This window comes from Hippocampus zosterae, chromosome 14, assembly GCF_025434085.1.
Source record: "Hippocampus zosterae strain Florida chromosome 14, ASM2543408v3, whole genome shotgun sequence".
NCBI lineage: Eukaryota > Metazoa > Chordata > Actinopteri > Syngnathiformes > Syngnathidae > Hippocampus > Hippocampus zosterae.
The window spans coordinates 3084185-3098628 of NC_067464.1; the positions used below are offsets into that span (position 1 = coordinate 3084185).

Here is a 14444-nt window from a genome sequence, read left to right on the forward strand (position 1 = left end):
TTTTACATGTACTGATTTTGTTTCCTGTCATGCTTCCAAACTTGCGTTGTCATTCATGCCCCGAAGGACACCGTTACACTTAATTTTTAAAGCAAATATCATTTATTTTATTCACATAACGTCACCGTCACTCTTTGTGATGCGCAAAATATTACGGCCCGACTGATAGATTTTTTTAGGCAGATTGCATTATTTTCCAGAATCAAATTCTGATAACTGATTAATCAGCAGATTAATCAAAATGCCCCGAATGACACCGTTGCACTTTCTTTTCAAGGCAAATATTATTTATTTTATTCACATAACATCACCGTCACTCTTTGTGATGCGCAAAATATTACGGCCCGACTGCTAGATTTTTTTTTAGGCAGATTGCACTATTTTCCAGAATCAAATTCTGATACCTGATTAATCAGCAGATTAATCAAAAATCCCCGAATGACACCGTTACACTTTCTTTTCAAGGCAAATATTATTTATTTTACTCACATAACGTCACCGTCACTCTTTGTGATGCGCAAAATATTACGGCCCGACTGATACAGATTTTTTTTTTTAGGCAGATTGCACTATTTTCCAGAATCAAATTCTGATAACTGATTAATCAGCAGATTAATCCAAATATAATCACGAAAATTGCTTCTTTTTTTTATCCCCAAAGTAAAAAATAAAATACAATAAAGATTGGAATTACAGGCAGAATATTGGACTGGTTCGTAGTACTTTGTCCTTTACAGTTAACAATAGAAAGAGAAATCAGCACCAAAAAAAATGTTTTGGGGAGTGAGAGGGTTGAAAGTCATTGTTTGAATAGTGTTACAAACTAAAAATATTCATAAATCAACAAAAAATCGTCCGATTTTTTTCTTTTTATTTTTTTAAAGAGCTAATAATTATATCAGATGATTCAATCAGCCAGGGCTTGACAAAATAGAACTCTAATCTATGTGACAATCATGACATGGGCGACAACAACAAGCAAATGTTCTCTTGCGTTACAATCCCATTTAAGCAGCGACAGTATCAACGGATTACAATCACAATAGCAGCCTGGAATGGGTTTGGTTTAGTTTCACTAATCCCTGATGATGCGGATGAAACGCTCTCTGTCCATCCATTTTCTAATCCACTTATCCTCACCAAGGTCGCGGGCATGCCAGAGTTCAGCGGTCTTCGGACACCCTGAACCGGTCGCCAGCCAATCGCAGCGCACGCAGTGACGAACGACCATTCGCGCTCACAATCACACCGAGGGACAATTTTGAGTGTTCAGTCAGCCTGCCATGCATGTTTTTGGAACGTGGGAGGAAAACCGGAGTACCCGGAGAAAACTCAGGCAGGCACGGCGGGGGGCATGCAAACTCTACACAGGAAGGCCGGGTCCAAATACGAAGCAGTGGTTGTTCAGAACTCAATCTTGCAGGCCGGGAAGGTGTCGTCCTGCATGGCCACGGTGCTGTTGGAGCCCAGGACCAGCACGCCGAGCTCCCTCTGACGTTCCACCGTCTGCTGGTACCAGTCCTGCATGGCCGGCGACTCAAAGGTGGGGATCAGTGTCACCTGTGCAAGCGCAAGAGCAGAAAGGACACGCTCGTCTTGAAAAATCTGGACTCGTATGTTTTGGAAGTGGCAGTCCACGGAACTTTCCGACACTACTACAACGTGTCGGCGTTCTGACCTGCGTGGCGTGCTCCCAGCCCGTCTTGGCGTGGAGCAGCGCGTCCAGCGTTTGCCGCATGAGCTTCTCCCTCTCGGGGCAGTCGCCGCTAACCACGTAGCAGGATGAGCGGACACTTTTGAAGAAGTCCACGCCCACGGTGGGCGACGCCGCCCCGGAGGGGACGTAGGCCAGGTCCACGAAGACGCTCGCGTCCTCGGTGGAGGAGGGGCACTCTGACGGCGTCGATTTTGACGTGCGGGTGTTGGACGCGCGTGACGACGTCGCGTCCTTTTTAGCCTTTGTGATGACGTTTACGACCTGGATTTTCCCCGGGCTCGCCTTCGGGGAGGAATCCGTAACCTCGGAACAAATTCAAATGAGGAGTTACTCGGGTGTCCGGCTTGACCTGTTGTTTGCTGTTCAATAATTATCAGGAAATAATACAAAACATGTAGAAAATATTTCAAGAACAATCCTGCGGAGCCGTTTACTGTTAAGAATCGGTGTTCACTCACCCCGGGTGTTTTCCCTCGCACGCCACTCGATTTTACTTTCTTGCCGTGAGCGCCGACGTCAGACTGCGGGACGGGCATGGTGGTGTCGGGACGCGGAGGCAGAGGCGGGCTATCCCTGAGCCGGGCGGGAAGCGGGTCCCGGGGTAAGGCCTGACAGGCGCCCGGGGTTGTCGGAATACCGCACGACTCCTCCTCGTCCGAGTCCAGGACTCCGTCGCCCGTGGTGGACGGACAGTCCTCCGTGCAGACGGGGGCGTTTGATTCGCCCGGCGTCGCGTCCTTGGCGGCGACCTTGCGGATGTTGTCGCCCGAGCCGGAGTCTGGCACTTTGAAATGGCGAAACTCGCAAGGGGAAACCAGACACAGGTCCACGTCGTGAGCCGGCGCCTCAAAATGCAAGGTGCCCGGAACCGGAGGCCGCCCCGCTTCCGACGCCAAAGACCTGAGAGGCTTCTTGGACACGGCGGCAAAATGACCACCGTTGGGATGATGGCCGGCGTCATCCGCCTCCCGCTGACTTCCCGGGGCGGGGCCGTGCTCCAAAGACATGGACAGGGACTCGTCCACTTCGGTGGACTGAGGCGAGCTCACCTCTGCCGGCATGGAGTGGGTGGAGGTGGCGACGGTGGCGGTGTTGGCCACGGAGGCGGACGGCTCAGAGGCCCCGTCCTTCAAGGGCCCCAGAGAGAGGAAACTCAGCTGTTTCTCTCTGGGGTCGGTTTGGCCGACTCTGTTGCACCACTTGTCATCCGGAGACAGACAATAAGGAGTGTGGCCGGCGCTGTTGGGCCGGGAATCCGAAGAACTCTGCCCGACAGTCCTCTCCTCAGAGGTGGCCTGGTTATCGGAGGAGGATCGCGAGGGCGGACTGCTCCTCAAAGCACCGTCCAGGAGGGTGTACTCGGTCGGGGTCAAGTCCAAGTCCATGCCGGGCTCGTTCTTTGGCGCCTGTTTCAACGGGGTTGGGAATCCGACCACTTTTGCCGGTTTCTTAGCGACTCCGAGTCGGTCTGCGGTCTTAGCGCCCTGCACGTTTGCACCTTCTCCGAGAGTTTCTGCGGTCCCCTTCCCTGGGCCGCCGCCTGTCTTTTTCCTCCCATCCGCCGTATCCGCCTCTTCTCTTTCCGTTTCCTCTGGAAGTCGGAGGAAATCGGGAGTCATATCCTCAGGGGTTGATGTTTTGGAGGCACGGTGGGGCTCTTTTTTGTGTTTCGACTCTTCTAATGTGGCCTCGTTGTCTGGTCTGGAGTGGCTACGTTGGGTCTGGACGCGTGCGTTCTTGCCGTCCTTTCCGGGTGTCTTCTTAATCTTTTTGGACTCCGTTTTGGAGTCGTTTTTGAGCTTTGTTTTGTTGTCATTCTTTGGTCTGGACGTGAGGGTCTCCTTCGTCCCCGCGCCGTTCCTCAGGACGACGTGTTCTCCCTGCTTTGAATTCTTTTTAGCCTCCTTCCCACTGGCTTTCTTGAAGCCCTTCTTTTCCGCGACCGATAGTTTCCTCGTGTTCTTAGCCTCTTCTCCTGGTTTGTTGGCCACCTCCTTCCCTTGGGAACGGACACCGTCCTGGCTCTCCGTCCGTTGAGTTTTCCCAAAGTGGCCCATCCTTTCCAGGTCGCCGGTAGTCACGGTGGGTTTCTTTAGGAAGGCCAAGCTCTTGAGCATCTCCAGGCCCCGCAGCAGTTTGGACTGCGGAGTAATGCCCGGAAACAGTACCCGGACCACCTTCTCGCGAGGGCAAGCCGGGTGCCACACGAGGAGGGCGGACACCGGGGCGAGGGCGGCGAGGGGGATCCCTCGGGGCGACGCCCCGTCGGACCAGTCCCGCACCAGCGTCTGGTACTCTTGGCTGTTTTGGGCTGGAGTGAGGATGTACAAGTCCAGCTGTCCCACACCCAATTTTTGGAACAAGGTGATGGGCTCCGGAGGGACCGCCGCCGGTCGAAACATGGGCTGGGGTTGGATGTTTAACTCGTTCAACAGGCGTAGGGTGGTGACGGCTGCCTGGTTTAGATTCTTCGCGACGTTGTCCGCACCTGATGAGACATGATTGAAAGAATTCCGTTAGACAACTTAACTCATTCAGTAGCAGCCCATTCCGGAGCAAGTCTGAAAAGACGCTTAAGACCGTCTTTGGGAGTGAATGAGTTCAATTTTTTCACGCCTGGGTTCTGTTCACTTGTCATTCCGAGTGTGCGCTCACAATTGGAAACCTTCAACTCGGAAGACCGCCGTTCCACCCGTAAGCTTCCGGGAGCGTTGAAGAAGACCACCCCGAGCTCCGGTGAGATGAGCCTCGCGGAGCCCTCGTCACTCATCGTGTCTAACCGCGTCTCGGCCGCCTTCCTGTCCAGGAAACCGTTGACGCCGCCCAGGTTGTCGGCGCCGGCGTGGGTCAGCAGCAAGGCGTCCACGCGGTCCAGGTGGCGCACCAGCTTCCAGAAGCAAGCCCGCGGATCCGAGCCGCCGTCCAGCAGCACCGTGAAGCCGTTGACGGCGAAGAAGGCGCAGTCGCCGCGACCCGCCGGGAAGGCGTAGCAGCACGGACGGGACAACTTGAGGAAGCCCACCGTGGCCGGCGGAGGTAGGAGTTCAAAGGGGGACGCCGGGCTCAGGGTCGCCATTCCACCTCTTTAAATATTTCAGGGAGGTGTCCGCGTAAAAGGGCGACGGTCTTCCTCCTGGTGACGCCGTTGTTGCCGGGGCAGATCACCGTTAGGCTGAATGTGGGCGGGGAATGCGAAGAGGAAGGTGAGGGAGAGCGGGTGTGGTCTTCATCTGAAAACTGAAGGAGAAGAGGGACTGCGTAAGTCATCTTAAGTGTCGTCGCACCCTCGTTTAAGCGGCAGGTTTTTTTGGAGGCTAGTATCCAAAAAGCCTACTCGGACAACAAAACCTTATCCGGGACGTGAATCTGAGCTACTTTAAATGGTGACGGGTGTTTGCAGACTTCCATTTCACATATCCATGTCCGCAGTTCGGGTTAAAGTTCACGAGGTGTGCACAATTGTCCAACCACAAAATCTTAGTTGTTTATTGGGAATCCTGAGCAATGTAAAAAAAAAAAAACAAAAAAAACAATTAAGTGACTCAACAGTGTAATAGGCGAGAATCAAGCTACATGCTAATGTACCTTCGCAGCTGACCAGTTCCTTTAACACTAAGGCAAGGCATCAAATCCATTTTTTAACAAAAGAGTAAGTTTTTTTTTTTGCACTCGAGTCCAACTCCGGCTGCCTTAATTTTCGGTATGGGGCGGTATCGAGCAAACTACCGTCATAGTAGATTAGCGCCCTCATTTGAGAAAACTCCACCAGCTGCAGAAAATGGGAATCCACTGGATGCCTTAAAAAATAAATAAAAAAATTGCCCCATTTTCACTTCCTGTATGTTGCCCTGATATTTTTGTCCTTGATTTAAAATTCCACCAAACGCTTATGTATGGGTGTGAGTCTCTATTGTTTTCACTTCACTTTGTTGCTGCCCTTCACTCGACTTCCTTCCGGGAAGGGCGGGTTACTATGGCAACAGACTGTGGTGGGCCATCGGGGCGGTTAAGACCTTCCCTGCTGGCCTCAACCCTGCCAGAAGCTCTGATCTGCATTTTCAACCAAAATACTAAATTAGCTCCATGAAATTGGATGTGAAAGTTGGATTGGATTTTTTTTTCCACTTGGATTTCAGCCTTCATATGCAAAAAAAAAAAAGAAAAAAAATGTACTATTACAAGAATGAAGTCAGAATTTGACAATAGTCACAACTTTCCATGACAAAATGTCATTTTCCAAATGTAAAAAGTAATATCATGAAAGCACAGCCGCAAAATTAGAAAAAAATTGAATATTAAAAACAACAAAATCACAGTTATACAAAAATGAAGTCATCATTCCAACAATATTTCACCAAAATGCAAGTGTCATTTTTCACAGATCGAAAAGTCAGGAGAAAAAAAAAAGGCAATTTTTATAGGCTGTCATTTTACAAGTTAAAGCGTCACGACCTAACAGAAATAAAGTTGCAAAAGGAAGAAAAAAGTCAAAACTTGTAACTCATGGCACCACTTTACAAATGTTTACGTGACATGCGCTCATGATTGTGTGCACGCTAGAAGGTGTTGATAGTTTGTTACTTTTCGCGGGTTTGGCTACTTTCTTGTGGCATTTATACGCAATTACAATCCCTTTTTTTTGAGAAGGCACGAATTATTTTCAGGATTGGCGCAGGGCAGGGACACTATTGCCAAGTCGTGTGATGAGAAGGGAATTGCCGCAGGCCGACAGGCTTTGAGTCGACATCCCAGGAGCAAAATACCTGCGATCGCCAGCAACACTTTGTTGTGTGCACTTAAGCTGAAACGTCGGCCTCATTAAAAGTTGATGCATCGCTGGAAAAATGCTTTTGACAGCAGAGAACCTCGCTACCGCTCACCGGTCACTTCATTAGGTACACTTGCGCCACTCAAAGCAATGTGAATATTTCAATGTAATGATGCTCTGGTTTATGTCAAACATCAAAATAGACATCGCAAGACCAAGTCCCCAAAACGGGTGACCTGCAAAGTTTGCAATGCGAGCCTGACGTCAGTTCAACGTCGATTTCAGTTGACAGCAGAGGGCGGTATGAGGCCGAAATGGCCGCTCCCCAAGATGGATGAAAACGATGCATTAAATTTAAAATGTCATACCATAAAGAGCTGAATATATGAAATAATGTGAAAATATACATATGCATGGATAATACACATGAAAATAATATACATCGGAAAAAATATGTATAAAAAAATTCCAAAAATATCTGGCCAAATGGTGTATAGTTTGTTTCATGGATGAAATAAGATTAAAATATAAATTTCAATTAATGATATAAATTTAAAAAAAAATAGAAATATTTATGTATTTATGATGTGAGGCAAAAATTGTAACAAAAAGCCCAGCTCTCAGTGTCTTCAGGATGTCTTAAAAAATTTAATGAAAGCTTAAACAAGTAAATGGCTCCTTATATTTTTTTACAGTAGTTTTCTAACAATTCTAAATAACTAAAATCTTAACTTTCACTTTTCTTTTTTAATTAAAAAATATAAATAAATAAAGATACAGAGTTCCCAGGATCAATAGCATCACATATAAAGTTAACTGAAAATTTAAATAAATAGTTCCCTCAACTGTACACAATTTTAAATCAGCCGTCAGATTAAAAAAAAAAGTCAATGCCGACATGCGTCAAAACGCCAAATACTCTATCTGTGCCGACTATTCACAGCGGTATGTTCTTTATCCTCTGTGAAGAATGGCTCGTATTATTCCCGCACTGAGAAGCCGAGAAAGGAATATTATTTTAGCGCCAGTGCAATGTATCCGTACGACTCTCTTGACAGTCTTGTACTGTCAACAGGCGGCAAAGACACACACCTCAGAATGATCAGCACAGATGAGGGAGAAAGGGTGGAGAAAAACGGTTTCATGATTTTTCATTTGAATTTCCTTGAGTCCCAACTGTATATTTCTATTCTTGTGACATTTCCATTCAATTTGTGAAATATAATTAGAGGAGAAACCAATTAAACACCTCGCTCAAGGTACCATTGCACTTTGTAATTAGACATTGTGTCAACATAGTATTATGAAATGTGATGGTCATATTTCGACAGTCGCCTGCATCTGGTACTGAACAGATCATCAGAATAAACGCACGCACGCATGTATGATTTTTATGTAATTCCGACAAAAATACGACTGTAGGGTCGGATGCTGGCCACATGACTTATTGACGTCCAATCCATCCTGCGGTGTCGCCATCAAGCCTGTTTCTTTGCGTCTCCCTCCATGATTACGATTTGTGAAAAAATATAGAAATAAGAATTGAAAACGTACCTGTGCGGATGGGTTTGGTCCTTCAAGGGCGAGCAGCGAGGATCGGTGCGGCGTCCCGCTCACTCTTTCTCCTCCTTCTCAGCCTTCCTCCTCCTCCAACCGGCTGTTGGACGCCATGTTGGATGACGCGAGTGACGTAATCGCCTCCCCCCAAGAAACGCGCGAAGAAAATAATAAATAGTATAGTCACGATCTCATTTTATTATTACCTATGTAGAAAATATGTAAGAATTCAATAAACAAAAGAAGACATGGCTGCGTAATAATTTAGTAGAAAAAAAATGAAATAAGTTAAAATCTCGTAAAAAAACGTAGACATAATGACACATCATAATTTTATATTGTCGTAGTAATTGTTGCTTTCTTACTTTTATATATATTTAGCTAAAGCAACATACCATAGATCAATCAATCTAAAAAGTTTAATATGTATTTTTTAATCTATATATGATACATTTTAATTGGCATATTGGTCATTGTTGTGGTGTTTTCTATATAGCAATATAATGAAAATGCTTTTATTTTTTTTAGTCACAGATGCCGTTGATATACTGATTCCGAATCGGCCCTCTTTTTTTCCCTCTAACGCATAATACGATAACAATAATATAAGATGCAATGTAGTAATACGTTTTGTAATATTTATGAATTAAGGGTTAGGTTCAGCAACAGGTGGATTTTTTTTTTTCGGGCACGTCATAGCCATAAATGACAACGCATGGTAAAATCCTTTTTGCGCAAGCAAACAATGTCTCTGCTTCAAAAATATTTGAAGGGGCATGTCATCTCTGATTAATATTTGCTCTTGTACAGAGGTATCATTTGCGTGCAGATAAAATATTTCAAATGTTTTTTGTAATCACAAATATTATGAACCAAAGTCACTCGCATATCAACGCCAAGGACAAACATTCCATTTTCCCCCCCTCTCTTTTACAACAATGACTTAAGGCACAACATGTACTTATTTTATATTTGATATTCTCACCAAAATAACAAGTAAGTTGCCCCTGAGCAAAACAACTCTTGAGCCATTTTCATATGACGCTTGGAATTGTCACAACACATGAAACAGGACAGTATGCAGACCAATGCAATGCATTTGTTATCTTTCACAAGCACTTGAGGACATAAAAGTTACAGGAAGTCCCTCGCGGACAGCTGCACAGCGTGCCAATTCGGGAGCCTTTACGCACGGCGCATGGCTCCCCTGCGTCACACTGAAAGAACCAAAAAAAAAATTTATTTTATGTGAATTGAATTGACAATTGCTTTCATACAATATACAACTCGTCCATTGCCGTCAATGAGAGTGAATGAGTTTGAAGTCAAATAAAAATGCTCAAAGGACTAAATTGAGTCAAATAAAACTACGACAGGAGTACCCGGTAAGGACTTACCGAGGGCAGCCAGCCCAGCTTTTTCTCAGAGGGCATCTCTTTGTTCCTCAGCTTCTCCAGGACTTCTTGTAAAGCATCAATCTGTGTAAAAGCCATCAAATCACATATGCAGTACTGTACTGTGTGTAACCAGCTCTTATTTCACACAAACGCCCACACATGGGGCTCTCACCAGATCTTTCTCCTGTTGATTTTTCAGCGTGAAATCCAGCGAGCGCGTCTCCACCGAAGCGTCCTCGGTAGCCGACGTGAACAGGAAGGCTACGGTGGCGAGGAGGAGGAAGAGGTGGAGGAAGGCCCGGGTGCTCAACATGGTGCTGATGTCAAGTGAAGGTTGGCTTTGGAGGTGTACTCCCGCTCTTTATAGGGGGCTGTGACATCAGCGAGTGTCTGAAATATTGATGGAGGAAATGACCCTCGTGAACCTCATCACCGAGGGTTTGCCAAAGGAATTATGGATGGTCACGGGTGCCCATTAGATGTAGCCTTTCCACTTTTCAAAGCTTGAAATAATTGTTTTACTGTCGAGAACAGTTTTGTGTATGGATGGCTTCATTTGAGGCGCAACTTTTGAATTTTGCAGTGCAATTTTTATTTTGCAGGTTAGTCCACGGGACAAGGAGCAAAGGTTTTATTTTAAAAAAAATACAATATGACGAATGCACAATTCATTTTCTTTTTTTTAATGTACTCAACAGTTTTTATTACTATAAGCTTTACATGATCAGGATTTTTTTTAATGATAACCGATTGCTGATCTGATCAGAAGATGGACCAATAACCAATACATGTGTTAAAAAATACATGTGAAGAGGACCGTAAAATATAATCACATATTAAACCGCAATCACATTATTGAGGGAAGGGGGTTCACCATAACTAAAATTGTATTGCCATCAATATACATTATTTTTGTGCACCTTGTAATATTTCCCAGGTCACTAATTTTTGAGAATTGCATTCAATCTGTGCATATCACCACTGTCCAATAGAACCAATAGAAGGAGGAAGCAGCCCAGGTTAACACATGTTGACACAAATCTGTAATCACCATCCCATTTCCTCTTGTTGGAATAACCTAAAGGTAGTAGTGCACACACACACACTAACCTCGGGGACCCCATTTACAAGACGCATCCGTTTGTTTTGATGTGCAAAGAATTTCACCTTTTTTGATAAAAATACATCAAGAAAATTGTGTAAATTTATCAGTCACAATTTACACACATTTTTAAACGATTCCCAGTTCAGGCTGTGTTGGTCATCACTCCCTATTCACGAGATTCAGGGTTCACCATGTTTTTTTTTCTCAATATTTGTTTTCAATATTTTAAAATCTATTTTTAGTGTTGTTAATGTATTTAATTTGAGGGGGGTGAGGGGGAATGCAAGACTTTCAAAATTACTTTTAAATACTGTAGACAGCGTCTGTCTCAAGGGCTTTCTCACTATCGATCACAGGCGAATGCTCATACACTCCTGTCGCGCTCCATGTGCTTTCTCCCATAAATCCAGAATCGTGCGTGTTGGGTTAACCGACTACTCAAAATGGTGTCTGTTAAAGTAAAAAAAGGGAACCAAATTTAAAATAAAAAGAAAATTAAAAATGCTATGAGAAGAATGGCCTGTAGGCGGCAGAAAAACAACACAGATGCGTCCACCCGGCCTGACGCGTGAGGAAGAAGAAGAAGAACCGGAAGTTTATTTTAAACGGATTTACTTCAGTACAGTGTTAGCTGTTCTTGTTCAATTTGGCTGTGGAGCGACTGTAAGCATGTCAGAAAGAAAAGTATTGAATGTAAGTATAAATTCCGAACAAAGAATGAATAACTCATCGCTACAGTGTTCGGATGTGTTGAACAGTGACGATTAACAAGCTAGCCGAGCGAGAGAGAATCGACCCGTCATTAAATGGTCAATTTACTTCAATCAAATGTGTTTGCAGGTTGTATTGACGCCTGTTATGTCTTTATTTACAGAAATATTACCCTCCGGACTTTGATCCGGCCAAAATCCCGAAACTTAAACTTCCCAAAGATCGACAGTATGTGGTCAGATTGATGGCACCTTTCAACATGAGGTAAGTGTACCACGATCAACAAATAGTCGCAAATGTCGGATGGAAGTGCCTATTATAAGATTTGAATCCATAATAGTTCCCTCAACTTTGATTCCAAAACACTTCACCTTTACAATTATCACATTAAAAAAAACATTTTTTTCACAGGGGATTTTTGTATGTTGCCAAAAGTGAGACGATGTTAGCGCACATGTATCCGCTTATGCTCCTGTAATGAAATGCTTGTTGCCATATGATAATAATTCATTGTTTGCGTGCAGGTGTAAAACCTGCGGCGAGTACATCTACAAAGGAAAGAAGTTCAATGCACGTAAAGAGACAGTCCAGAACCAACTGTACATGGGACTCCCCATCTTCCGCTTTTACATCAAGTGTACTCGGTGCCTGGCGGAGATTACCTTCAAGGTGAGTTCAAGCAGGAATGTGGCAAACGAGACGTGCAACATTGAAAATGGTCTGCGCGTGATTCCAGACGGATCCGGAGAACACGGACTACGCCATGGAGCACGGCGCCACCCGAAATTTCCAGGCGGAGAAACTCATCGAGGAGGAGGAGAAGCGAATCCAGCAGGAGCGAGAGGACGAGGAGCTCAACAACCCCATGAAGGTCGGCGCATATAAAACCACAATAATTAACGTGAAGCTTAACAAAGGATGCATGTGTGAGGAGCCAATCAGTCTTAATATGAATACACTGTTAACGATTAAAAACTGCTCTTAGTCTAAAATATGCACAAAGAGGTGCGATAAATTCCTTGCATGTCATTTTAACACACAAAAGTGATCCACTACTAGTGAGCATGTGGCAGAGCCCGCCGACACTAGCCAGCGCAACGCTCAAACATAGCAGTGCTCGGTGGCCCCGTCTAACAGGTGCTGGAGAACCGCACCCGGGATTCCAAGATGGAAATGGAGGTGCTGGAGAACCTCCAGGAGCTAAAGGATCTGAACCAGAGACAGGCCCAGGTGGACTTTGAGGGGATGCTCGGCCAGTACCGAGAACTGGAGAAGAGAGAAAGGGAGCGCGAGAAAGAAGAAGACGAGCGGGAGACCAAGTAATTGGACATGACATGACAGTAGATCTTTACACGCCCCCAAAATGTGACGCGAATATGTTGCACAGAGACATGTTGGAGCGAGCGCTGGTGAAAAGATTGCGAGACTCTGATTCTGACAACGAAGAGGACGGCGGCAGCAACAGCCGAGACGTTTCGTCGGTAAAGTCCTCCAACGCGGACAATCCGACGGACATCCTCACGGCCGACAAACCCGCAGAAACACATGTATGTATGACCCCCCCCCCATCCCCCCCCACACACACGGTTTGCCTATTTTCATTCAAAAAGAAAATAAATGTTGAAATATTTCGGGTATCTTTTTTTTTGCGTTTCTGGCATTTTTTCACCCCGTTATAGGTGGAAAACATTTTTTGAAAGTTGATAAAAATAAGAGTTAAAAAAACATTTTGAGAAAAAAAACTTCATAGGATGTTACAAAAAATATACAATCATCACTATTCGTGGAAGGGGGGGAAAAGGAGAGATCACATGTCTCTTTTGTTTTTTGCTTCTCATGTACATTTTTCATTCATTCATTCATTCATTCATTCATTCATCTTCCGAGCCGCTTGATCCTCACTAGGGTCGCGGGGGGTGCTGGAGCCTATCCCAGCTGTCTCCGGGCAGTAGGCGGGGGACACCCTGAATCGGATGCCAGCCAATCGCAGGGCACACAGAAACGAACAACCATTCGCACTCACACTCACACGTAGGGACAATTTTAGAGCGTCCAATCAGCCTGTCATGCATGTTTTTGGAATGTGGGAGGAAACCGGAGCACCCGGAGAAAACCCACGCCTTACAATTAGAACATGCAAACTCCACACAGGGAGGCCGGAGCTGGAATCGAACCCGGTACCTCTGCACTGTGAAGCCGACGTGCTAACCACTGGACTACCGGGGCGTGAACATTTTCAACGTGGCCTAAATATTTCTTGCTCATAACAGCCAGATATAAATGACTTGCAGACTTGACAATTTGGCCTTTGGCAAACCTTCACACTTCCTGTAGAAGTTGCCATTTTTTTGACCACTGTCAGAGAAATGGTTCTTGTTGTGTCACAGGGGACCGTCACGGCGAAAAAGGCCAAAATGGAGAGCTGGGAGAAGAGTGTGGGCACGCTGGGTGCAGGTGGCGCTCTAGGATCACTCGTCGTACGCAAGAAAACGGCAGTCAAGACCACTGCTGCGAGCTCACAAACGGTTAACAGTCCAGGCTTTATAAGTAAGTGATCACAAAGCCGCTTTATTCTTCCATGAAAATGCACATTTTGTTACAAAACAGCTTTATTTAAGAATAGAGACTAGAATTCAAGTCCCAACCTAGAAGGGATTTTTGGAACTGTTTTGGGTATGGGGTGGTCATTTATGCCATTCGTCAGCCGTGGGATTTGGGGTCACCAAACTATTTTTCTAATGAACCAAAAATAAAATTAAAAAAAATTCTCTTTACAGACAAAAAGTTGCCCCCGGTTGGCGACACGGCTAACCTTTCAACTCCTTGTGCGGCTGCCTCGAAAGGATCGTCGTCGCTCAGTCTGCTGGGTGCTTATTCAGACAGTGAGAGCGGTGACAGCGAATGAGGGTGAACATGCATCTGTGCACCCGTGATATAATGCCATTCGTGAAATAAGTTTTAGTGCATAAATAAATTCTCTTTGAATGTAATTGAAGTTTTTTGAAATCTTTGTGACCAAACAACACTCAATATTTAGTTTTAAATATTTATCGGTGCATACAAGATATTTGCCTTCCTTACAATTAAGTGGAAGTCAATTTGAGGCTTTAAATTGTGACATGTAACCTTAAAACGACACATTTTGCATTGAAAACATGTCGGCGGGTTGCTTTTGTCAAAATGCTTTTA

The 14444-nt window shown here is 45.1% G+C and overlaps 3 protein-coding genes across 5 annotated transcripts; 1 reads left to right on the forward strand and 2 right to left on the reverse strand.

Annotated features, from left to right (window-relative positions):
- Positions 1-453: 453 nt before the first annotated feature.
- Positions 454-8194, reverse strand: LOC127615171 (microtubule-associated protein 1B-like). 2 transcript variants are annotated; one of them, XM_052086755.1, is made up of 6 exons: positions 8040-8124; positions 5066-5214; positions 4373-4954; positions 2176-4205; positions 1679-2020; positions 454-1560 (listed from the first exon to the last, which is right to left on the reverse strand). In XM_052086755.1, the coding sequence occupies exons 3-6, from the start codon at positions 4791-4793 to the stop codon at positions 1405-1407; spliced, it is 2949 nt and encodes a 982-aa protein (XP_051942715.1). In that variant the 5' UTR covers positions 4794-4954; positions 5066-5214; positions 8040-8124; the 3' UTR covers positions 454-1404. The 2 variants fall into 2 exon arrangements, with proteins under 2 accessions (XP_051942715.1, XP_051942714.1); XM_052086754.1 differs by lacking the exon at positions 5066-5214 and having other exon boundaries at positions 8040-8194.
- On the reverse strand, positions 2439-9794 carry LOC127615183 (cocaine- and amphetamine-regulated transcript protein-like). Of its 2 annotated transcripts, XM_052086772.1 has the most exons (4): positions 9612-9794; positions 9440-9520; positions 9139-9259; positions 2439-2448 (listed from the first exon to the last, which is right to left on the reverse strand). In XM_052086772.1, the coding sequence occupies exons 1-3, from the start codon at positions 9750-9752 to the stop codon at positions 9152-9154; spliced, it is 330 nt and encodes a 109-aa protein (XP_051942732.1). In that variant the 5' UTR covers positions 9753-9794; the 3' UTR covers positions 2439-2448; positions 9139-9151. The 2 variants fall into 2 exon arrangements, with proteins under 2 accessions (XP_051942732.1, XP_051942731.1); XM_052086771.1 differs by lacking the exon at positions 2439-2448 and having other exon boundaries at positions 8986-9259; positions 9612-9792.
- A 1253-nt stretch (positions 9795-11047) lies between these two features.
- On the forward strand, positions 11048-14245 carry yju2 (YJU2 splicing factor homolog). Its single transcript, XM_052086761.1, has 8 exons — positions 11048-11237; positions 11419-11519; positions 11780-11924; positions 11992-12126; positions 12393-12574; positions 12643-12802; positions 13643-13802; positions 14033-14245. The coding sequence occupies exons 1-8, from the start codon at positions 11091-11093 to the stop codon at positions 14158-14160; spliced, it is 1158 nt and encodes a 385-aa protein (XP_051942721.1). The 5' UTR covers positions 11048-11090; the 3' UTR covers positions 14161-14245.
- Positions 14246-14444: the final 199 nt, after the last annotated feature.